The 22,053-nt window shown below is 36.8% G+C and overlaps 6 protein-coding genes across 10 annotated transcripts in view; 4 read left to right on the top strand and 2 right to left on the bottom strand.

Moving 5' to 3' along the window:
- Nucleotides 1-91: 91 nt before the first annotated feature.
- On the top strand, nt 92-1,545 carry LOC100258122 (CASP-like protein 4A4). The gene is made up of 3 exons (XM_002276468.3): nt 92-429; nt 718-853; nt 1,273-1,545. Exons 1-3 carry the CDS (start codon nt 92-94, stop codon nt 1,453-1,455), a joined length of 657 nt encoding a protein of 218 aa, XP_002276504.1. The 3' UTR covers nt 1,456-1,545.
- A 320-nt stretch (nt 1,546-1,865) lies between these two features.
- LOC100252990 (DEAD-box ATP-dependent RNA helicase 47, mitochondrial-like) lies at nt 1,866-5,248 on the bottom strand. 2 transcript variants are annotated; one of them, XM_002276495.5, is made up of 2 exons: nt 4,754-5,248; nt 1,866-3,927 (listed from the first exon to the last, which is right to left on the bottom strand). In XM_002276495.5, the coding sequence occupies exon 2, from the start codon at nt 3,803-3,805 to the stop codon at nt 2,132-2,134; it is 1,674 nt and encodes a 557-aa protein (XP_002276531.1). In that variant the 5' UTR covers nt 3,806-3,927; nt 4,754-5,248; the 3' UTR covers nt 1,866-2,131. The 2 variants fall into 2 exon arrangements, with proteins under 2 accessions (XP_002276531.1, XP_010661191.1); XM_010662889.3 differs by having other exon boundaries at nt 4,610-5,001.
- A 354-nt stretch (nt 5,249-5,602) lies between these two features.
- Nucleotides 5,603-6,748, top strand: LOC100261582 (protein phosphatase inhibitor 2). Its single transcript, XM_002283093.4, has 3 exons — nt 5,603-6,010; nt 6,099-6,260; nt 6,378-6,748. Exons 1-3 carry the CDS (start codon nt 5,887-5,889, stop codon nt 6,533-6,535), a joined length of 444 nt encoding a protein of 147 aa, XP_002283129.1. The 5' UTR covers nt 5,603-5,886; the 3' UTR covers nt 6,536-6,748.
- A 1,103-nt stretch (nt 6,749-7,851) lies between these two features.
- Nucleotides 7,852-10,203, top strand: LOC100256486 (heat stress transcription factor B-2b). 3 transcript variants are annotated; one of them, XM_002283103.5, is made up of 3 exons: nt 7,853-8,055; nt 8,451-8,731; nt 8,961-10,203. In XM_002283103.5, the coding sequence occupies exons 2-3, from the start codon at nt 8,483-8,485 to the stop codon at nt 9,627-9,629; spliced, it is 918 nt and encodes a 305-aa protein (XP_002283139.1). In that variant the 5' UTR covers nt 7,853-8,055; nt 8,451-8,482; the 3' UTR covers nt 9,630-10,203. The 3 variants fall into 3 exon arrangements, with proteins under 3 accessions (XP_059599139.1, XP_002283139.1, XP_010661169.1); XM_010662867.3 differs by having other exon boundaries at nt 7,859-8,055; nt 8,442-8,731; XM_059743156.1 differs by having other exon boundaries at nt 7,852-8,731.
- Nucleotides 10,204-18,424: 8,221 nt separating this feature from the next.
- Nucleotides 18,425-19,739, top strand: LOC100265013 (BON1-associated protein 2). Its single transcript, XM_003631376.4, has one exon. It carries the CDS (start codon nt 18,764-18,766, stop codon nt 19,454-19,456), a length of 693 nt encoding a protein of 230 aa, XP_003631424.1. The 5' UTR covers nt 18,425-18,763; the 3' UTR covers nt 19,457-19,739.
- A 418-nt stretch (nt 19,740-20,157) lies between these two features.
- The window catches only part of LOC100259829 (protein unc-13 homolog), a 29,485-nt gene continuing 27,589 nt past the window's right edge, over nt 20,158-22,053 (bottom strand). For both annotated transcript variants that reach the window (XM_002276588.5, XM_010662860.3), the window contains 3 exons: nt 21,753-21,848; nt 21,454-21,637; nt 20,158-20,860 (listed from right to left, as the gene is read on the bottom strand). In XM_002276588.5, coding sequence (XP_002276624.2) covers nt 20,700-20,860; nt 21,454-21,637; nt 21,753-21,848 — 441 coding nt within the window. In that variant the 3' untranslated portion in view covers nt 20,158-20,699. The remainder of the gene's footprint in view (nt 20,861-21,453; nt 21,638-21,752; nt 21,849-22,053) is intronic.

Genomic DNA, 22,053 nt, shown 5'->3' with positions numbered 1-22,053 from the left:
AACAGGGTTGAGGACCTAGGAAGATGCCTTCTATCTTCCCTTCCATTCTTCAGGAATATTATCTCTAAAGAGATAGAAAAGAGAGGGCGCAATGAAAGAAGAAAAAGACTTGGTGGTGATTGCTTGTAGGTTAATGGCTGGCGTTTCACCTGCAGCGGCTCTTTCTCCAGCAACACAGCCATTACCAACAGCATCTCCGGTAATACAGCCGGTATCAACACCATCTCCATCAACACAGCTGTTTCCAACACCATCTCCTTTCTCCTTCTCAGTTGCCACTACAGGGTGGAGCTCTAGACCCTCTGTCTATTTTTCCCATTGCTTCCTCCGAAGCTTGGCTCTTCTTTTCTCTTTTGTCTCTGCTCTCTCCCTCACGGTCACGGCCCCATCAAGTGGACGAGCTGGCTTCACAAAGTACCCAGAATTAACGTAAGCATAATAATTTCTCAAAATTCAAAGAAATTTTAGTTCTAATGTTTGTAGTTTAGGATCTCATACCTATGAGGGCAGAAAAAAGAACTTGGAAATATTTGATGGCGTCTGAGTTCCTAACCCAAATAATCCTATAATCCTTTAGTTTTTAATTGGGCGATTCGCTTTAGTTTTGGAAAAAGCAGTTCTTCTGTTCTAATCCAAACTTATGCTCATTTTTAATTTGGTCTGATCCACCAGCGGCGATGTTCATTCACATAAGATATTCTGGTTGCCTTCATGTAGGTACTGTTTGGTTGTAACCATTTTGGCTCTCACTTACTCAGCCTTCCAACTATGTAAAGGTGTTTGTGACATTACCCACAAAGGCTTTCTCATCTCAGACAGGGTGTCCGACTACAGTAGCTTCATTCTTGATCAGGTAAGTACCCTTTCTCTTCATGCTTAACAACCATTTCGCCTGATAATATCCCTGTCTATGGTACACCTGACACAGTGCCAACTGCCATGGATTATGGAATTGATCAAAGTCGAAACATTTTCATGCAACCTCAAACTATGTGGAAGACTATAGTCCAGATGATTGGACCGTCCAATTTAGGTTGTTATGGATCTGTATCAACATTTAGCCCAGCTTGATCCATGCATGTCTACTACTACCATCACCCTAGGAGCTCAAGAATCAAATAGAATGTTAAATGATCAAATAACTTCCCAGAATTGGTTAGGCAGTAAACCGACAAATACTTTACATTTTTCCTCATTCTTCCTTTCCTTTTTCTGTTTTTTTAATCTTCTTTTTGTCTTTTTAAGCTGTGATTGATTAGTTGCATGCAACAGTTGGTGGGTTATCTTCTTGCATCCTCTTCTTCGGTGATAATACCAGCCATTCAGCGGCTGGAACAAACTGCACTCTGGAAGGCAGGCATAGTCTCTGTTTGCATGTCCTTTGCAGCTTTCCTTGTTACCGCAATCTGTGCCCTCTTTTCAGGCTACAAACTTTGTAAGAGAGTCATATGGTGATGCCATCCTGGTGTAAATAGTTCCCCCATTATTAATCTGAACTTCTCTGCTTCAATAAATAGGAAATGTAATAACACAGAAGTTCCTCTATCATGCTTACACTATTAGTTTTTTCAGTATGTTATCATTTCAAATTGGGAAAGAAATATCAAATGCGAACACCTGGAAATTAGAAAGAAAAACAAAAATAAATGTGACCTCCAACTTGGAAGCGCTTGTCCAGCTTAATCTAAGTGATCCTTCCAGCCTTATTAAAATGGGCTCTATTAGATGGTGGGACTATGGATGCACATGCTTTTTATGCAAAGTGCCACTCTGGCTTTAGAATCCTCTTCAACTCTTTTAAAGGGTTGGTCCTGGAAATAATTGTCCAATTACTGATTAATTTTAGTTACTTTATTAAGTCAGGGTTGATGAAAAGCTCTCCATAGGAAGGTCAAAAAAGCAATCAGTAGAGTCAATACAGTATAATTCTATGAGTAGCTCATATCTGAAGACAAACTTCCAATTCATCAGAGGAAGTAGTTCTTGTCGATCTGAAATACACAAAAAGTTCAACAACATTATTACTACTAATTGGTATGAGAACAGACCCTAAAAGATACCTGTATCTGAAGGGAAAACTATCCAGATGAATTCTCTTGAGAAGATTTGAAAAAGATGATAGGATGTCATGTTACTTCACAGCCTCTAAGGTTTTCTCCTCATCTGTGGTTGCAACAAGCTTGCCCTCTGTGAACTCACAAGCCTGAATGGGGACCCCAAGCTGCCTCTGCAGTTTCTTTACAACAAACACTTCTGGCTCCTCACATATGTTGACCACAGTACCCTTCCTGCCAAGTCGACCTGTCCTGCCAGCTCGATGTGCATAGTGAATTGAGTCTGTGGGTAAGTCCAGATTAACCACAAGATCACACTCGGACACATCCAAACCCCTGGCAGAAAGCTCGTTTGTCACCAGAACCCTCACTTCCCCATTCTTGAATTTCTTCAAAGTTGTTGATCTGGCAAGCTTGCCAAGATCCCCATGTAGCTCAGCGGCTTTCATCCCACGAGCCTCCAGCTTGAAGACGGCATCCTTTAGCCGCTTGGTGTGATTCATGAAAGCTATCACACACTTGGCATCGAGTGCATGAACGCACCTTCTCAATGTATCGATCTTGTGCTGCAACTTTGTGACACAGAAATAATGTTTCAAAACTGGTGGCAGGCCCTCTGCTGCTGCCTGAGTCTGCAAGCTTGAGCTTGAACTCGAAGTGGATGTAGGCCCTAACAAATTAACAGGTCCAGTAGGTAGAGACTCGAGTGGGATTACACTTTTGGCTTGAACAAGCAGTGGGTCACGCCCCCAGCTCCTAGCTGCTCTTATCACTGAAAATGGCACTGTTGCAGACACCATGATGGTTTGCCGCTCAGTCCGCCTTTCAAGTGGGCTTTTTGTACCATGTGGGTCTGCACCAGACCTCCTTCCTACGTGTTCCAATATTCTGTGCATGTCCTCCCGGAAATTGAACGAAAGGAGTTCGTCAACTTCATCTAAGACCAAGTAACGACAGCCATGGGTACGAAGTTTCCCCGATGCACTCATCTCTGCAATTCGTCCAGGTGTCCCAACGACAATGGATGGCTTGTTTTTCTTGAGAGCTTCTTCCTGCCTTGTTCGGTTTGCACCCCCTACAAGCTGCTGAACGAGTTTTTTGTCTGCTGGTCCTAACAGCTTCTCAACCTCCCTCACAATTTGCATCCCCAGCTCCCTAGAGGGAGCCAAAATCACTGCTTCTATCTCCATTTTATTCCTAGATGTGTTGTCAGCATTGGGAGGTTTGTTCTTCAGTGGTCCCACTTCAGACAGTATAGGAAGGAGATAAGCCAATGTTTTCCCTGAGCCAGTATAAGACTGAATCACAACATCATGATTCTTAAGAATTGTGGGAATTGCTGCAGATTGAACATCAGTTGGAACTGAGAAGCCTTCCCGTTCTAACCTGTCAATCAATAAAGGAGGGAGACCAAGCTCAGAAAATGACTTTGCAGCAAATGGAGCTGCCTCTATTTCAATTGATTTTTTGGTACCAACTGCCTTCATTTCATTGCTTCTGACCGCCTTCACTTTATTTTTGGAGACTTCAGGCACAGCATTCAGTTGATGAAGTGGTTTTGTTTTGTTACCCTTTGTTGTTTCAAATTCACTTTTGAATCCAAGGCTTGCAAGAGTAAGAGGTCCATGTTCACGATCAACCCGACTCAGAAAACGTACACTTCCATGGAATCGAGAAACATGTAATAACTTTCCTACGGGTAAACAATCTCCAACAAGAAGAAGCAATCGAGTTGAGGCTAATGCCTGCATCTTCAGTATATTTGACCGAGCAGTGGTAATATAGCCCGATCACAGTAGCTCACACAAGTAGCATAGGAAAATCAATAGATCATACAAGCCCTTCAACAAAATGGAAAAGATTTCCTCTTAGGCTGCAAATTCAACCATGTAAGAATGAACACAATATCAGCATTACATTGGTACACACAAAACAGAGGCATTTTCTATCTTTTGTGCATGCAAACTGAACCACAGAGACACTTAAAAGTATGAATACCAAGCTGAAAATGCAGAAATGCTTAAGTCGAAATTAGAACAATTTCCCATTAAAAAGTGGTAAATCAAATCTACTACTCAAGTTCAACTAGAAAAAAATGCAATAGAACAGCTTGATCTTGTCAATCATGTTCTTGAACAAGCAAAGAATCAAAGCCTGAGCGAGCATACAATGGGAGGGGTTTTACAACATTACGAGTACCAAGAATTTGTTGATTGAAGTTGATGAGATTTTTGTCCTCATAATCTGATAAGGCATTAGTATCTATTTTTCAAGGACTTGCATTTAACAAAATCATTTCCACATTAACTGAGGCATTTTGTCAAACAATATGAGACCACGAAAAACAATACATGGAAATGCGTGGAAATGAGTGAACAAACAACACTGGAACAATACTCAACCATATGGGAAGCAAGGGTTTGTTTGCACGCTGAGAAAACAGTGGAAAATTATTTTTTTTTCCTCCAATTTTCTGTTTCTGGTTCTCAGTGGAGAAAAGAAAACAAACCCATCTTATCCAAACCATGCAATAATACAAAGCCCACCTGAGTTACCTTTTCCAAAACCAAACCAAAGGAAAATATGGGTTCCAAACTATCTTTTCCTCCTAATTCCTGAAAACCAGAGAAATGAAATGCAAAACAAAACAAGCCCAAGGAAAAAAAAAAAAAAGGGTTCTGATAAACCCTAACACTAACCTTGTTTTTGGGTTGAGAGAGACCTTAGAAAAAGGAGGATTCAGATATTTCTCCGCCCGACAGAGCACAACACACCAAATTGTTACACAGTGAGAGAACCGATACAATTGGAACGCACCGTTTTGGTCATTTCGAACGGGAGGCTCCAATTTCCAAATCCCAGAGCTCGCTGCATGCAACCCACTAAAACGGCTTCGTTTTTTCCCCTCAAAACGCAGCGCTTTGGTTTCTCCGTTGTCTCCACACGTCCTCAAAACGCTTTCAAAAACATATTTTTGGTTTCACCGTTCACTCAGATCTATTTGTTACACCAATAAAAGTTTCATACGTCTTGGAAACACAACTTTAACTTAATACATTTTTCACATATTTGGATGAAATATAATTGTATTTAAAATAAATTCATTATTTTGATTCAAAAAGTCTTCTTCTCTATAAGATTCTTGATCTTTTATAATTTATTAAGCAAGACACATATCCTTTATTGATGAATGTGTCTCTTAATAAATAGAAAATATTCTTTTATTTATGTTATTATCGAATATAGATATTCGTGTTCTTGAGAATACGGAAGACTCGTCTTAACAAAAATACTAAAGGATTATATCATTTTTACCAAACACCTAGTATTCGTACTTAAAACTTATATCCATTATATTATTTGACTTGAATTGACTTTTAATAATCATCCTACTTAGTTCGTTATTATTTATGTTATATTTGGATTATTCTATTTAATCAAATGCCTGGGTTTTGATGTGTTTATCCTTGTCCATGGGGCTTATGGGTTTTTCCATCTCACGGTCTTGGCTTCAAACGCTGCGTTTTGGCATTCATCTATGGCATTGAATTCAAAACGGTATAAAGAGTTGATGGGCCCAAGAAAATTGTGGAATCAAGTTATTCCTTAGTGGATGAAGACACGCTTTCCTCTCTATATTTCAAACCATTCGTAAGAGTTAAAACCATCCATTTCCATAGTCCGCAAGCCTAGTCTAGTCGAGTCATGTTTCCCCAGTTTTCTCTTCTTCAATTTCCCGGTAACCAAACATATGTGTTGAATTTTGGCTTGCCATGAGAGTGAATAGTTAGAAGAAACCATATATGCTGGTACTATTAGTACATGTTTGGAGATGAGGGGTCATCGTGTGACATGGGATGAAGCCAAAATTCGTGAATATGAAGAAAGCAAACCTGTAAGGCAGAAAATTCCAGAACCCAAGACGCCATATAACACTATGATTGATGCAGACAATGGTAAATCTGCTTTCACTTTCTTCTTCTCCTGCAGGTGCCCTTAAATTTACCATTTAGCGTTGGATATTCTTGCTTTTGTTTCTAACAGGTTGTGTGTCTCCTTTACAAAATTTCGAGGGATTCGAGGATAATTCTGCACATGCTGAGGCTCTAATTCGAGCTCTGAATGAGGTAGCTTCAGGTCAGAGGCAGTTTGGGGGTTGGACATCATCCGAGGATGAAGCCGATGGTGATTTGGAGCAAGATGGAGGTTCTAAAGCTTACCTTTGAAAACCAAACATGAGAAATATTAGATTTATAGATCTTGGATGATCATTTTATCTCTTTCAATCATTTAATTCTTATTGTGTTGATATTCGTTTGGCAGATTCTGCAGAGGATGAGCGTGGGAAGAGCTCTAGGGAGCGGAGGAGCGAGCTTAACGATGAAGAGCGAGCAGTAGAGATTGAGGGCAGTGATGAGAGCCTGAGAACAATAGAGATCGAGGGTGGTGAAGAGATCGGCCAAGATGTAGAGATTCTGTAAGATGATCCCTTGGCCTCTTACAGCCATCTCTCCTGATTCCCCTTAGAAGATTTTTCACCTTCTTCCCATAAAGAAATGTAAATAGAAAGGTCATGCCAACCATGGTTATCAAATTCCAATTTTTTCATCGATATAATGACTATATGTTCCAATTTGCCACAAACATAGGGTGGAAAATCATATGAATGCATTGGGTCTCTATTATTTACAAAATCTTGGATCCTTTCTATTTTAAAGCAACTCATCATTCCTCTTTGCGATTGTTCAGAAAGGAATCTCATAATTGCTGCACCAACCCTTTCCTCATGTTTGTTTGATACAACATTGAGTTTTGGGAGAATATCATCATATTTCCAACTAAAAATGAAATTATCAACGTCTGATATGATCTTTATCGACAATCTTAGACTTCTACGTACAATAACCAAGTTATTTACAAATATAATTTATTTATTAAAAAGTTCCATATAAATTAAAAGAAGATTTTTCACTCAAAAATGATATATTTTATTTGAGTTAGATGTGAATAAAAAGAGATTAAATTCAATAATAAACTTTAAAATGGTCCGACACTTATAAGTGATTTGTCTATTTTTTCACTTTTCTTTTGTCTACACTTGTAAGTCATCACGTTAAATCTTATATAAAGTCGTACATTTATATGGTCCCATGCACTATCAATCTTAATCAAACTTAAAACATCAATTTACCCAACCATAAATTTTAAAAGCCTTAATTTTTTCATAAAAAAAAAAAAGTCAAAATTATGGTCATTCAAATTATAATTTGAGAGTATAAAGTAGATACGGCCACGTTTACTTTTGAATAACATTATACGGTGTCATTGTGTTATCATATGTAAGTATAAAAAAAAATTACAAATATAAAAATTTAATACAGAGGCAAAAGGCTTAATCAAAAGTAACCATTCAATGTCATAAGTAGGATGAATAAAACAATCAATCACATTCCTTTCACACGTGGCAAAGATGGTAAGGTTAGAATTTGGGGGCATAATCATGTGTACTTCACCACCGGGTGAGTGAATCGGACCCCATCCATCCACTCAAGTCTCAACATCCTTATCTTGAGTTTAAGCTTGGACTCCATCAGATGGCCGACACGTAGAAGACAACCGGTTAAATTCTTCAAAAAAAAAAGGAAAAAAAAATGAATGATAGAGAACGAAGCTTCTGGAAAACACCATTGCTGCCTTCTCGCACCTTCCTATCCTTTTATCTTTCTCTCTCTTCCTTCGTGTGCTTGTGGGCCCCACCTCTTTTTATTATTAATTTTTTTGCCTCCCTTTTCCTTTTTCTTTTTTATTTCTCACCTTTCTTTCCTTTTCCTTCTCGAACTCACGAATTCTCTTTTTCTTCATCATTTACTCCACCCAGAAACTTCTAGAACCAGCACAAAAAAACACCCACCTCTCTCCAACCTTCTCTCTCCTCTCTTTTCCGGCGATCGTTTCTGGTTCGGTGTTTCTTCCTCTTTTGGATGTAAGCATAGGTTATCAGGTAATTCTATTTGATTTTAATAGTTTTTTGCTATAGAAATAGTCTAGTTTGATTAAGTAGTTTGTTTGGTTGGTGAGAAAACTGTGATGAAAATAGAAAACAAGAGGTAGGAGATGGAATATTGAATGTTATGCGATATGTTGCTGGTCATAGACAAAGTGAATAACTGACCGTGGTTGATTGGGGCTCAGTTAGGCGATAGTTGTTCTCTCCCTCTCTCTTTAGGATTTTTCTAATTTAATTTGGAAAATGAACTTTTTTTTTTCACATTTTCTTGCCCTTTCTCAGGGGCAAATAGAGGTTGGATATTTTCTTTCGTTTTTAGTAAATTTGATTTGAGCATGTAAAAAATTTTAGTCGAAGGACTAAACAAGTAAATTTCATAGATGTTCCAGTTTCTTAGGGTTCGGATCTGAGAGCGAAGCTCATGGCACCATTGCCGGTTGAACAGACCGGCGAATCACTAGCCGGAGAATCACAGAGATCGCTCCCGACGCCGTTTCTGACGAAAACATATCAGCTTGTGGACGATCCGGCTGTGGACGATCTTATTTCGTGGAACGAAGACGGATCAACCTTCATCGTTTGGCGACCTGCTGAATTTGCGAGGGATTTGCTTCCGAAGTACTTCAAACACAATAACTTCTCAAGCTTCGTTCGACAGCTAAACACTTATGTAAGTGTCCTCCCGGAAAAGCTTATACGTGAAACTGATAATGCTACTAGAAGTTGTGGCCAAATAAAAGAAAATTTGGAATCTAACAATATGGCGGATTCCTAGTTTTCCTTTCTTTCTATTTCTTCCTATTGCTGTGAAACCAAACGTATGATAAAGGTTTGATCTTTCTTCCGTTTAGAAAGTATGCTTTATTAAATGATTTGTTTATTCTCTTTTTAATCTGCAGGGATTTCGTAAGGTTGTGCCCGACCGATGGGAGTTCGCCAACGACTACTTCCGCAAAGGAGAAAAAGCGCTTTTGCGAGACATACAGCGCCGGAAAATCTCGCCGATGGCTGCCGCTGCAGCGACGACGGTGACGGTTGCGGCAGTCCTTCCCGTTGTTGCTCGGGCGGTGTCTCCGACGAATTCCGGCGATGAACAAGTTCTCTCTTCGAACTCATCACCCGCCACCGTACCCGTTACGGTGCATCGCACCTCAAGCTGCTCCAGTACGCCTGAGATTCTAGAAGAGAACGAACGGCTCAGGAGGGAGAACTCGCAACTAACTCAGGAACTAACGCAGTTGAGGGGCTTGTGTAATAACATACTCGCTCTGATGACAAACTACGCCGCCGGCCAAATTGACGCAGGAGGTATTCCGGAAGGCAGGCCGCTGGACTTGTTGACGGAGAGACAGTTGCCTGTGGAAGCCGGACAGAGTGGCGTCAAGGCCGAGGGCGATTTAAGCCCACGATTATTCGGTGTTTCCATCGGCGTGAAGCGCGTCAGAAGAGATGAAGAGGAGGAGTCAGAGAAGGAAGCTCAGACCCAGCAACAAGAGGTGAAATCAGAGCCGTTGGATGGAAGTTCTGATCATCATCAAGACCCTCCGTGGCTAGAACTCCGCAGTTGATTAAACGTTTTAGATTAGAATTGATAGTGACAGGAACAGTGGGCACCTTAGGAACGCTTTTCGAGGTAGGAGCGTGCCATGATCGACACGTGTCGCTCCAATTGTATATTTAGAAGCTCCATTCTAGTTGTTTCTCGGAAGCCCTCTCCGTGAGACGTGACGTGTAATTTTTGCCCGTGGAAACGTGGAACCGCAGCGAGCTGCCCTCTCTGGAAATGCTGAGGAAGGAGGCTCATCAAGGTTAGGTTGGTTTGCAATGTCAAATTAAGTATAGAATTATTTGATATTTTCGGTGACGGTTTCAGCTTAATGATCCATGATCCCATGATCCGTGAATAATGGTTTTAAGATTTGCCAGCTCGTCGGATGGGATGGGTTTTGAAAAACATTACTAGTTTATTCCAAACTTTTGGCTTACAGCCCGGAGCAAATTTAGGATCATTACTTGTTAGAGGTAGACTTGACAAGGAGGATCATTGCCAATGTAGAGGTTATGACTTTTGCTCTGAATCTCTTAGACTTTGTTTATTGCTTTGATTGATTGTTTGAAGAAAATCTGCATATATTTTAAGAATTTTCAGTTTTGATCTGTCAACATGTATATATATATTGGAAAATTATAAAATTTTGAGAAATTTATTTAAAGGAGGAATAGAAGATTTATTTCCATAAAAACATATATTTAATTTATTCTCTATTTGGATCAATTTTTGGAAATTTAAGAGTTTTATTTTTAAATTGATTAAGGAATATATGGAAGTAGGAAAAGGTGGTTTGGAAGTTTTATTTGGATTTATAAATTAAAAATTTTCATATTTAGTGAAAAATTTAAAATATTTCTCTAAAAATCATAACTTTGTCTTAAATTTTAGCTTTCAACTAAGTTAAAGCATGAAACTATCCAAATGAAATCTTAGTATATATAAGAGATTATTTTTTATCTAATGAATATTTATAATATTAAAATCATGGTTTTAAAATTATAATTTTATTCTCAACCTCTATATATATATATATATATAGTATTATAAAAAAAATTAAAAATTTTTATTAGGGTGGTTTTGGGCAAAAAAAATTTTACACAAATCAAAGTTTGCGATTAAGAGAAAAGCACAAATAAAAATATATCATAAGATCTATAAAAATTCTTTATAAAACTAATTAAAGTGAAAATATGATTTCAAATAAAATATAACTCATAAATTATATTTAAATTCTTATAATCGTAAAAGAGAGAAGTTAACTTTTCAAAAAAAAAAATCATAATGCTTGAAAGGCTCTAATATCCCTTTTTTTGTTCTTTCATTTTCATCGGCTTCCTTAAAAAATGATATAAATTTAATTTAAGATTAAATTAATATTTATTAATGAATTTATGGATAGATTTTCTTGGTACTTAAGGGTATATTTGAAAAGAAAAAGTTAACAAACATCTCCTATTTTAATAAGTAGTACAAATTTATATTAAAAATGTCTCCAACATTTGGGAGGAGTTATTAATGCAATGGGTTTGGAAAATCCTCCTGGTTAGCTTTTTGCATTGATGTAAGCCTATTACATTACCATATGCCATCCCCACCCCCACTTCTATATTTAATTTAACCATAGGCCTCTTCCACATCCTTCATGTCCAAACTTTGGGCCGCCAAAACAGCAGTGTTTTACTGGTCCAGATTTCAAATGGCTTTTGACAGTTGTCAGAACTTTGTAATTGGGCCTGTATTTTGGGTTTTACCTTAAAAGACCTTCGTTCTTGATACTTGATAGCAAGCACCTTTTTGTCTTACTAGAAAAATACAAGTAGTGCTTAATATGAAACATATGCAAGAAATTAGATGGTGGAAATCGGTTTTGAGAAGCTAGCTCTTGTTTAAGCTTACTCGGAGTTTTTATGTTTGTTTGAATGATTTTGTTGAAAAAAACTTATGATTTAAAATAAAGTTTAATATGAAAGTTAAGGAAATATTATTTATCTCGAGAGTTTTATTTTTGAAAATATAAAATATGATGTTTTGGAGAATATATTTTAGTTATTTTTATTTGATTTTTATAATTTATTTTAAAATAATAATGAGATGAAAATTAAAAAAAGTTAAAAATAAACACTATAATATAAAGTTTGTCTTTAAATAATATTTGACAGTATAAAAAGTATATTGATAATGCTTTTAAATTGATTTTTGTTTTAAAAAACACTATAAAAATAGTTTTGAAAACAATTTTTGAGAACAAACGTTATTAAAGGTAACATAATTTTGGTTTTTTTTATTCCCCCTTAAGAATGCCTTTCGAGAGGTGAGTAAAAGTGTAAAACTCATCCTCACTCAATTTCTACATGATGATCGTGTCTATATATGATGATCGATTATGGGTCATCTCCTATCCTACTAGATTAAAACATGACTATAGCTCTGCCTCCTCCTAGATAATGTATAAGAATTTGAATAAACTGGTCTCAGCTGCAGGAGTATGTACGTGGAAAGCCCAATGCGTCTACAAAGTTGATGGAACTGCGGAAAGAAACTGAGTTCAAGAGTTTTGCAGTGTCGGTCAACAGTTTCCAAGCAAGAAAATAATGGGACACAAACGTTTGGTACGCTGCACCGCCTGCGGTTATCCTCGGAAATGCCGGAGATGATCCGGTGGAGAGGGGTCATGACTCAGGACTAATACCGAGGTTAATTTGGTGACCACGAGTGCCTGAGTTGGCTCGGCACCTGTAGGTCTGCTTTGGCCAGTGGGTGTCGCTTTCTGATGAACAGCTCATGGAGATAGCGTAGGGGCTGGAAGGTTCTGGTCATCATTTCATTTGGGTAGCTGTTGGCAAGGACAATGCCACAGGAGAAGATAAAAAGGGAAAAGTGGTTTCCAAAAGGGATTGGAGAGAAGCCGAAGGAGATAGAGACAGAGGGATGATGGTGCAAGTCTGGGCTCCACAGTCTCTGATATTTCATATTTGGACCACCTACACGGTTGGTGGGCCTTTGACTCACTGCTGAGAGTAGAGGTGGGGTTCTTCTCATCAGAAATCGAAGGCTCTTATTGAAGGAAAATACGTTGAGAACTAAATTGCATGTGAGACCGGGTTTGGGCTGGGCTTCGGGGAGCAAAAGCATGAGAGTCCACACCCTGAGATTCAATAAAAATTGAATTTTTCATGGTTGAAGTGACGGTAGGCGTACTCAATAGTGTTGGGACCCAATACCATCTCATAGGAATATGTGAAAGAAGTTGGGCAACATAATAAGTGGGGCAGCTGGCGAACTTGACGGTGGTTACAGGCTTACAGCCGATATTTGGGACAGCTGGACTATGGAAGAGAATGGATGAAGTGGGGGATGATTTATTTTATATTCTGCAGTGACACTCGTCCATCCTTCTTCTCCCAGTCAATAAGTAACAACAACTGTCAAGCGTCCCAACACACAGAGACTGAAGACAAAGTTTGGTCCCAAGTCCCAACCCAATCAATGAGCCGAGAAGAAGATTAAACAAATATGAAATATCCGGAATCAGGCTATGGATAAGCCCAACATGCCCACCTTCTAAATTCCTATGGATGGCCAGCTTGGATACAAGTACTACGTGGCTGGCATCAACACCAGCCGTGTAGACTTGTAGTTTGCACAGTAGATGCATGGCTGGAAGCCTGGAACAATACACATTGCTTTCAAATTAGATATAGGTGACAGCTCCGCTCCATCTTTAAACGTCCGACGAAAATTCCTATTTTATATGCATTTTTTAATGTCAAATTTTATTGTACACACGATTTCTTAATATTAAACTCTATCATTCAGAGATAAAGTTGGACAGATCATATAAGTTACAAAAATTATAATATATGTTTATTTATAAAATATATTTATTTTTAATATAATTAAAAAAATTTAATTTAATGGGATGGCCCCATGGGAGTATGAGATTTTTTTATTGAGACGACAATGAAAATTAATTTATATAAACGGGATAGTATCATAGAAGGGTAACCTATCCATTTTGATTCTAGCATTTCAATTTGAGGTCAATTCAAAGTAACTATACCATTGGTGGATTGATTCGATTGAAGTAAATAAGAGGATTAATGATACATTATCAAGGATGCATCAAGAAAAGGAATTTAATCTCATAGTAACATTTTGTTATAAATTGTTTGTCAAGGATTTTAATACATAACGCTTCTAATAATAACATTTTTATCATTAATGGTTTGAAAAAAAAAATCTAATTTTAAATATAAATAATAAAAAAATATTTTTGATGACAATGTATTATATAACAAAGTAAATACCTACCAAATGCAATTCAAGAATCTCTAAATAATTATCTAAATTTTTAATAGTGATTTTTACATCCTTCTCCTTCGACTTTCAATTTCCAATTAATATTCCATTTATAACCTAAAAGGCTTATTAGTATCGTATTTGTTTTTTGATTGAATAAAAAGGTAAGTATTTATTTATTTTTAGTTTTTATTGTTCAGCTTAAAGTAATCTATTGATATTGACCTATATAATTAAAGTGAGTTTGTTATCAATAGGTTCAATTTAATTACATTAATCGATTACTTTTAGTTAAATAGAAAAAATTAAATATTTCAACTTTTTCTATTTAACCAAAAATGCAAACACCATGTAGAAATTAATTTTTTAAATATCTAGGGTTCATTCTTTAATGTATATAAGTCAAATAATCAAACTTATTATGTTTAGGTTTGTCAATGTTTTGATGATTATTACTATCAATATTATATGTTCTTTTTTTGATAATTTTTCTCTGATATGCTTTTATAGGGAAATGTGTTCTTAAAAAAAAAAGGTATTTCTTGATTCAATGATCGTATTTTCACAAATTAAAAAGAAATGTTTAATGCATATACAAGGAATCCATGTGCATTAATATCATTAGCACAAATGTAGTATGCCAAAAGAATTGCTTCCCCTCCCAAATTATAGGGTAAACCAAAACTTATCAATATAACATTCATCATTTCCTTTCATATTTGGTTCTTATGTTCAACAACATCGTTTGATCAAGGTGAGTGAGGAGTTTGATAAATAATACCATGTTTTAAAGAGAGCTCATGAAAAGGTACTTCAAATTCTCTAATTGTCTTGCTTCTTCGTATTTTTGTTTTCACACTTATGACTAAGATTGATATGAAAGTTTGACAATAAATTTAAATTTCTTAATTTTCACAAAGAATAAAAATTCACACATCCTAATTTGTTATGCCACAAATTATAAGACTAAAGTAAATAAACACAAAATTTAATTTTATTATTATTACTAAAATCTCACAATAAAGTCATTATATTCATCTCAAACCCTTTTGCACGATATTCTTTGCCCGCATACATGTCATTCCTGGTGAATACCAATTTATTAGATTTGAAGACCATTTTGAAGCCATTCTTATAACGAGTCATGCACTAAATTCTTATGGATATCTAGCACATACAACACATCATTGAGTGTCTTTCCTAAAGTCATCTTTAATACCACCTTTCCTATGCCTTTGACTTTAGACATAGCTATGTATAACTTCTTTCCATTTATTTGTACATAAGAAAATAAACATCTTTATATTTGAACATACATTGCAAGTAGTTCCCGTGTCCATGCACAATTCCTTAGAGTTGTTCACCTTCAAACTATGTAGTAGAAAGAATCAAATCTAATGCATTATTTATCAATTTCTCTTCTCCAATCATATGTATTTAATTTTCTTGTCTTATCCTTTAGACTAAGAATCCCTACCTTATTGCACACATAGTACTTTTTATTAAATTTTCAAATTTGTCTTTCCTTTGATTAGGACTTTCATCGAAATACATCCCTTTTTTTTTTGTTTTCTACTTTATCAAATTTGCCTTGGACTTTATAGAAAGTTTTCCTAACTTTTTTGTGAGAAATTTGATTGTTGTCTTCAATCCTCAATCTCACAATTGTTTGAAGCTAGTCACATCTCTTTGTATTTATACTTCAAGTAATTTTTAAAATCTTTCCATAAGAGTGGTAAATTTTCCATTATAACTGCAATTTGGAAAGACCCACTCAATAACATTTCATCTCATGCAAAATGATTTGCAGTTCTTAAGACTCAACTCATAAATATCTTGGAGTCTATCATTTTGAATTTAAAAAATATGTCAACTACAAATTTCTTCAAGCTAACATCCTCTATCTTATACTTTTTTCTCCAAGAACCCTCATAGTTCCGTAACAACCTTTATTAGACTATGCATGTTATATAATGTGTTATCCAAACTATTGAAAATATAGTTCTTGCATGGGAAGTAAGAACTATTCTAAGCTTCCACAACTGCATATACTTGCTTATCAATTTTACCCACTTTTAATGTGGGGGCATTCTCAAATGAGATCCAAGCGAGGTTTAGAGTTGTAAGGTATAATATCTTTTATGGCCACCTTTTGAAGTCTGTATAATTTATTAGGTTTCTTATCATGTGCAATATAACAAAAGATGTAGAGATCATTTTCATAAAAAATTATTATGTAATTAAAATTAACAATGAATAAAAACAAATTTGTCTTAAAATTATTGTTCAAACTAAAAAGTAGTTGAACATCTAATTTTGAAATCAAACAATAAAATTAAACTAATAAACAATAAGTTAATTAAGGTTAAAGTTCGACTCAATGTTTTTAACACAAATTTTGTCTCGATCAAATGCTTAAGGTATAAAAGTGATTATCTCCCATGATATAATAATTATTTTCTTATGATCAGTTTAAATCATAAGAAACAAAGAATCACTTAATGATTTACGCTCTCTTAAATTCTTGATTGAATTAATATTTGACTAAACTGGAATGCTAGAAATGAAGACCGAACAAAAAGAATACACCAAACAAATCAAAGATGCTATATTTATAATTATAGGTGGTGATTATTGAAGGAACTGTATCTTTAATAAATTAAATATGTCTATTTTGAAAATCATGAGACATAACATGTTTGTTTGGAAGGATCTTAAAACATCCAACATATCTTTTCTAAGGGAGATATTTTTCCTCGTATGAGTCATTTCCCAAAACCTTTCTTTCTCCATGACAATGGATGCAACCCTTAATCAACAAGTTATGGAGGGGGCCATCGATCGAGTGGGGGCCAGTGGAGAAAGTGTTGGCTTCATTTCATGTGATCCACCTCGCTACCTCGGCACTCACGCCTGTATGGTTTGCACCCAAACCTTACCCTACACGTGAAACCATTTTTGGGCCTCTCAACATCTTCACCTCCACCTTTCGGCGTAAAAAAAGAAAAAAAAAATGAATAAAATTTTAATTGAGTTTCCTTGAATTAATTTTTTTATTATTATAAATTCAATAAGAGAATTATTTCAAAAAACGCACAGAACATTGAACTCTATAATTCAACATTTTTGCCATGTAGGGTCTCGAGAAAATTTTAAAGGAAAATATAAGAGAAAAAAAAATTAAATTTAAAACATTTGTAAACAGTGGTGGAGCCAATATTTTGTTTAAATTGTTATGTAAATATTATTTTTCTAATGGTTTTAGGTCATTTTGGTAATTACAGCTTTTTCTTTTTATATTTTGATTAGAAATTTAGAATAGGTTGCTTGATTTTATATATTTTAAATGTCATTTTTGACCTTTTCAAATCATGTGTAGGAGCACTTAATTCATTGACAGAAACAAGTCGTCATCTGGGGCGATTTGGGTGAAATAATAAATAGGTCTTCCACACGAAAGCGTATTCATTAGCATTTTATCCTACAAGTACCAAACGTAATCAATAAGGGAGATGACTTTTCTTATCAAGAATTGTCTAATAAAAATGACATAATAATAATAAACCTACGTACCCGCAATTCCATTAATGTCTTAGATGGAGCTATGCCCCACCTTCAAAAGAATTGTTCTTTGTGACACATCTTATTCTTGGTCTTGTGTTTCTTACTTTTCTTCACCCCTGCCAACTTGTTGCAGAAACCCTCAATGGTGGGGTGGGGGAAGGAGGGGGGCAGTCATAGGCTCGTAAGTGTAGTAAAGAAATACTTGGGAGAATTGGGCCATGTGATTCACCTCTCTTTGCTCTCCCCGTGACTCACGCCTTCATTACAATTTACACCTAGCCATGTGAGCCATTTCTGGCCTCTTCTCTCTTCCACTTTCACAGAATTTTTTAAGAAGCGTGATGGAAATTTACATAATTAATTGGTTCCTGTTTTCCAGGTATGGGCTTGACTTGGACGTTTGAAGAATCCACAGTTGCCTGAGTCGTTAGGGTAGAGGAGAAGGTGGTGTGCGATTGCTGAGTTGCAGGGAAGGTTCAAGCAGTTTTCCGCTAAACTCCCAAACCACTTTCGTGGGTGATGGCGTATAGGAGAAAAAACTGACCATTTATTTCAATGGCAGTTATTGGCCGGACTTTGGTTTTTCTAAACAACTAGGGGTTTGGCAGCTTCCGTCCCACTCACTACACACTGCCCGCTCCATTCTTGTTTTCTTTTTATTTTTTTAATAATTTGTCTGTATTATCCCACTGTTTTATTTTATTGAATATGACCTATCATCTTCTGGATGTTGGTAATCATCATTGATCATACCAAGAAAAAATTAATAAGAAACAAATAAAATAAAATAAAAAATTACTAGGGTAAGAAGAAGTGATCACCGAATTCCTATCTCGGTTTTAAAATATTAAAATAAAATAAAATCTAAATAATTAAATAAGAGTATAAATAACGGCCGAAGATATACCTAACCCATAAGATAAAAAATAAATGAAATTAAGAGGTAGAACAATGAAAATTTGTCTTTATTACGGCAACCTAAAAAAATTATAGGTTAAAACAGAAAATAATCTCAAATGTGTATATGTAAATATACTGTTCTACACGTGGTCATCACATGCGAGTTAGTTGACTCAGCCAACATGAAATTTCCATATATGGGGGAGTTTATTCCACAAGGGAAATTGCAGAGTGAGTAGCATCCCAACTTCCCATCAACTCCTCTTTTTTCATTCTTGTTTCTCTCTGTATATATGAAACTCAAAAACCCAGATTGGCTCTTCACTCGTTCACTCACTCAACTCTATTTTGAATTTTGTATGTAAATTAATCCCTCACAGAGTCACCATGTTCGATACTAATCGCCAGCCTTTCGTTATCGAAATCACAATTGTATCAGCAGAGGGCCTTAAGAACACCTCCACCTTCTTCTCTAAACGCATCCGCCCGTTCATCACTCTCACCACTGCCCCACCCACGCCCTACAAGCCCACTGGCGCTGATAAACAGAGCCAGGTGTACATGACAAGGGTGGACGACGAGGGGGGAATCAATCCCACCTGGGGTGACAAGTTCCGGCTGCCCATGGAAGCCACCTTCTTCTCCCACAGATACTCCGCCATTTACCTCCACATCTACACCAAGCGTCTCATGAAGGGCAAGATTCAGCTGGGTTGGTGTCAGATTCCGGCCGGGGATATTCTAGAAGGGTTCTCTCCGGCGGGGACTCTGCGGCACCTAAGCTACCGTCTCCGGGACAGAGACGGTACGAGAGGGCATGGGATTGTGAATGTTGCCGTGAGGTTAGAAGGGTCATTTCCAGTTTTCCAGCAGAGGCCGGCGGACCCTGGCCACACGCAGTTGCCGGCGGTGGACCCATCTCAGATGGCAATTGGCATTCCGGTGACTCTGGTTCCGGGTAGTGTAGTGCCGTTGGGAGGTGGGTGTAGAGGAGGGAAGCGGCCGACAAGTGGAAGAGAAGGAAGAGAAGTCGGTAATGATGTGATTGAACAAAATCAATGGTTTGAATGTCGGCTGTGATTTTGCTACAGTAGTCCTCAATCCACGGGATGGGCAAATCATAAATATTGATGTTGCTTTGTTTAGTGGAAATGAACTTGGCTCTCACTCTGTCTCATTGCGCCGAAAGCCTAAAGCTTTTGCAAAGTGTATGTTCATATCCCGTGTGATTGGGATTTGAAAGCTTTTGTTTTAACACCCAAAAAAAAAAAAGAGGCAAAAATTAAAAGATGAACATGTGACTTTTCATATATATATATATATGCAAGCCAGTTGACTTGGTTGACTAGGTCTTTTGCGGGAATATCTGTTATACACGTCCGGTTACCCAAAGCAAATTCGTAGCATCTTGGAAATTCTTAGAGAATAGAGACTAACATCCTTGGATTCGAATCTTCGACGGTAGGGCAGAAAAAAAAAATCTAGATGTGGCAGTGTTTCCAAGTTTATTGGAGTGTGGGAAGTAAGAAATTGCATGCACGGCTACAATATATACTTCAAAAATTTTCCACCATTAAATTATTGTTCAGCTGTTTTGAATTACAGATTGATAGAATATAGAAAAAAAAAAATAAGGGATATCACAGGTATAAGGAAGAATGTAAACATAATTCACAAAACTATAACTTATATATGCTTTGAAAAAAGATGCCCATGTCAAAAATATCTCATTAGCTTATATTTTTATTTGGTTCATCGATCTATATCCAAGTTTCATTCACTTGATCACTTCTACCTTCTTCTTCTTCTTCTTCTTTTATTAATATTATCCATTCTCATTTCTTTATGACTTTATTTAATTACCAAAATTCTAATACACAGTTCAATCTTGAAGTTTAGATATGAAACCCATTTGGTAGCATATCATTTTCCAAAGCTCGAATAGGATAAATCTAGATGACACGGCTCTAGCTTTTTGGGACCATCACCAAATCAAATCAGCACACAACATTTTCTTCTGAACACATCAGGGGAGACCTGGAGGTACATATTTATCCAAAATGATTGTCATCCGCAAACTTTGAGACGTAATGGCAGCAGGGCCCATCAGACAATGGCACTCTTCTGCTATGATTGGTGTGGGTAGGCCGCGGGGGACTATTGATTTATAGAGTTTGCGTTATATTAACGCTTAAAATGCTATGACGGGCACGCCCTTACACCGTAAAACGGAAGGGGGCCAAACCATAGCCTTTCCCATATGCCCATAATGACTTAGAGCTCCGTGTCAAACATGTGACACGGAAGAATAAGGGAAATGTGTTTACCATCTGATTTCGGAAGTTGCTTCTTGGAGTTTCTTTTTTAAAGATATGAAGCTACTCTGGCCCTTCTCCGTCCAGTGGAATGATGCGCTTCGCTTTATGAGATCTGAAATAAGGGGACTTCTCAAAGTTGAATCCTTTGACGGAGTATCGTCATATTCTGCCAAAAAAATAAATCACTTCACTTAACTTTATTATATTCTGGCGGTGGCTAGAAAGGATTTAAGCTTATTTTTTAGTTAGTGAAATGTAAGGGAAACCAGATTATAAAGTTTCGAGCAAAGATGGTTGGGATTTAGAGTCAAAGATTGGCCAAAAGCATTAAACAGCTGCCACAAAAGGAACTTGCACCCTTGCCGAGAAAGGTGGGAGGAAAAATGAAAAGTAAATCAAGCAGTATTTAGATTTTGGATCTTGGTTGGAAAAGCAAGTGTGAGAGTGCGTGTACGCATCATCCCAACCATTTCAGGATAAATGTTATCGTTTTACTGTGTTGAATTGAGTCCCCTGCTTACTACTCAAAGTGGGGACCCTAGCTTTAGAAAAACCCCCACAAGTGCAGTAGGATGTTTTAGTCCAAAACACTTCTAAGATACGGCATTCATTTTTCCCAGAGGTTTCATTTTCCATTGAGCATGTAATGATGTGAAGGCTGCCAGAATAGACTAGAACAACATCAATACCGCTTAGGAACCAATACCAAATTAAAACATTGTGTTTCAGGGTAGTCTAACTGAGGGATAAAAAAATAACCTGAAGACATGGGGAGCTGATATTGCCTTTTTAAGAACTTCGAAGCTTCTCTATCTTTCTTGTGGCATAATACTCGTACTAAGGTTTGAGCGTCTCCCAAGCATAGGCGACCATGTTTACGAGAATCTAATCCTGTTGAAATGTGTTCACTTGCCGTCATCAACATTTGGATAACTGTTCCTGTCTGCAGGAGAAAAAAAAAGGAAGAAGTCATCATGATGCTAGTTTCTATTATTCCTTCTTTTGGCCGTGTATTGATTTGTGGGTGTGCATAATTATCAACCATGGGTGAACAAAACCTGAAGGGCAAAAAGGCTCAGTATTTGTTCAGCAAATTCTGCTTTCTTCTGAACTAATGAGCGTGGAAGGCCTTCTCCATCTGCCACAAATAAGTCCTATAAAGCAAAGCAGCATAATTCTATTAGACGGCAATGAAATTGAAATGAAAATAGAAAGCAAATATGTATCAGGAAAGTAATCGTGACAGTTCCACTTGGGTTTATCAGTGGCACCCAATCAGTTGCTACCTTTCAAACAGAAACTGACTACATTTAGCAGTATGCTGATTCGATGTACTGACCAATAAAATTAAACCAAAAG

This window comes from Vitis vinifera, chromosome 2 (genome assembly GCF_030704535.1).
Source record: "Vitis vinifera cultivar Pinot Noir 40024 chromosome 2, ASM3070453v1".
Taxonomy (NCBI): Eukaryota; Viridiplantae; Streptophyta; class Magnoliopsida; order Vitales; family Vitaceae; genus Vitis; species Vitis vinifera.
This window is presented reverse-complemented; position numbering and strand designations above follow the sequence as displayed.

Coding starts and splice junctions, on each gene's coding strand:
- LOC100265013 (XM_003631376.4), top strand. CDS start 18,764: ATGTTCGATACTAATCGCCAGCCTTTCGTTATCGAAATCACAATTGTA.
- LOC100258122 (XM_002276468.3), top strand. CDS start 92: ATGAAAGAAGAAAAAGACTTGGTGGTGATTGCTTGTAGGTTAATGGCT. Junction 430..717: donor ACAAAGTACCCAGAATTAAC/GTAAGCATAATA, acceptor GCCTTCATGTAG/GTACTGTTTGGTTGTAACCA. Junction 854..1,272: donor GTAGCTTCATTCTTGATCAG/GTAAGTACCCTT, acceptor TGCATGCAACAG/TTGGTGGGTTATCTTCTTGC.
- LOC100261582 (XM_002283093.4), top strand. CDS start 5,887: ATGAGGGGTCATCGTGTGACATGGGATGAAGCCAAAATTCGTGAATAT. Junction 6,011..6,098: donor TATGATTGATGCAGACAATG/GTAAATCTGCTT, acceptor TGTTTCTAACAG/GTTGTGTGTCTCCTTTACAA. Junction 6,261..6,377: donor TGATTTGGAGCAAGATGGAG/GTTCTAAAGCTT, acceptor TTCGTTTGGCAG/ATTCTGCAGAGGATGAGCGT.
- LOC100252990 (XM_002276495.5), bottom strand. CDS start 3,805: ATGCAGGCATTAGCCTCAACTCGATTGCTTCTTCTTGTTGGAGATTGT.
- LOC100256486 (XM_059743156.1), top strand. CDS start 8,483: ATGGCACCATTGCCGGTTGAACAGACCGGCGAATCACTAGCCGGAGAA. Junction 8,732..8,960: donor TTCGACAGCTAAACACTTAT/GTAAGTGTCCTC, acceptor TTTAATCTGCAG/GGATTTCGTAAGGTTGTGCC.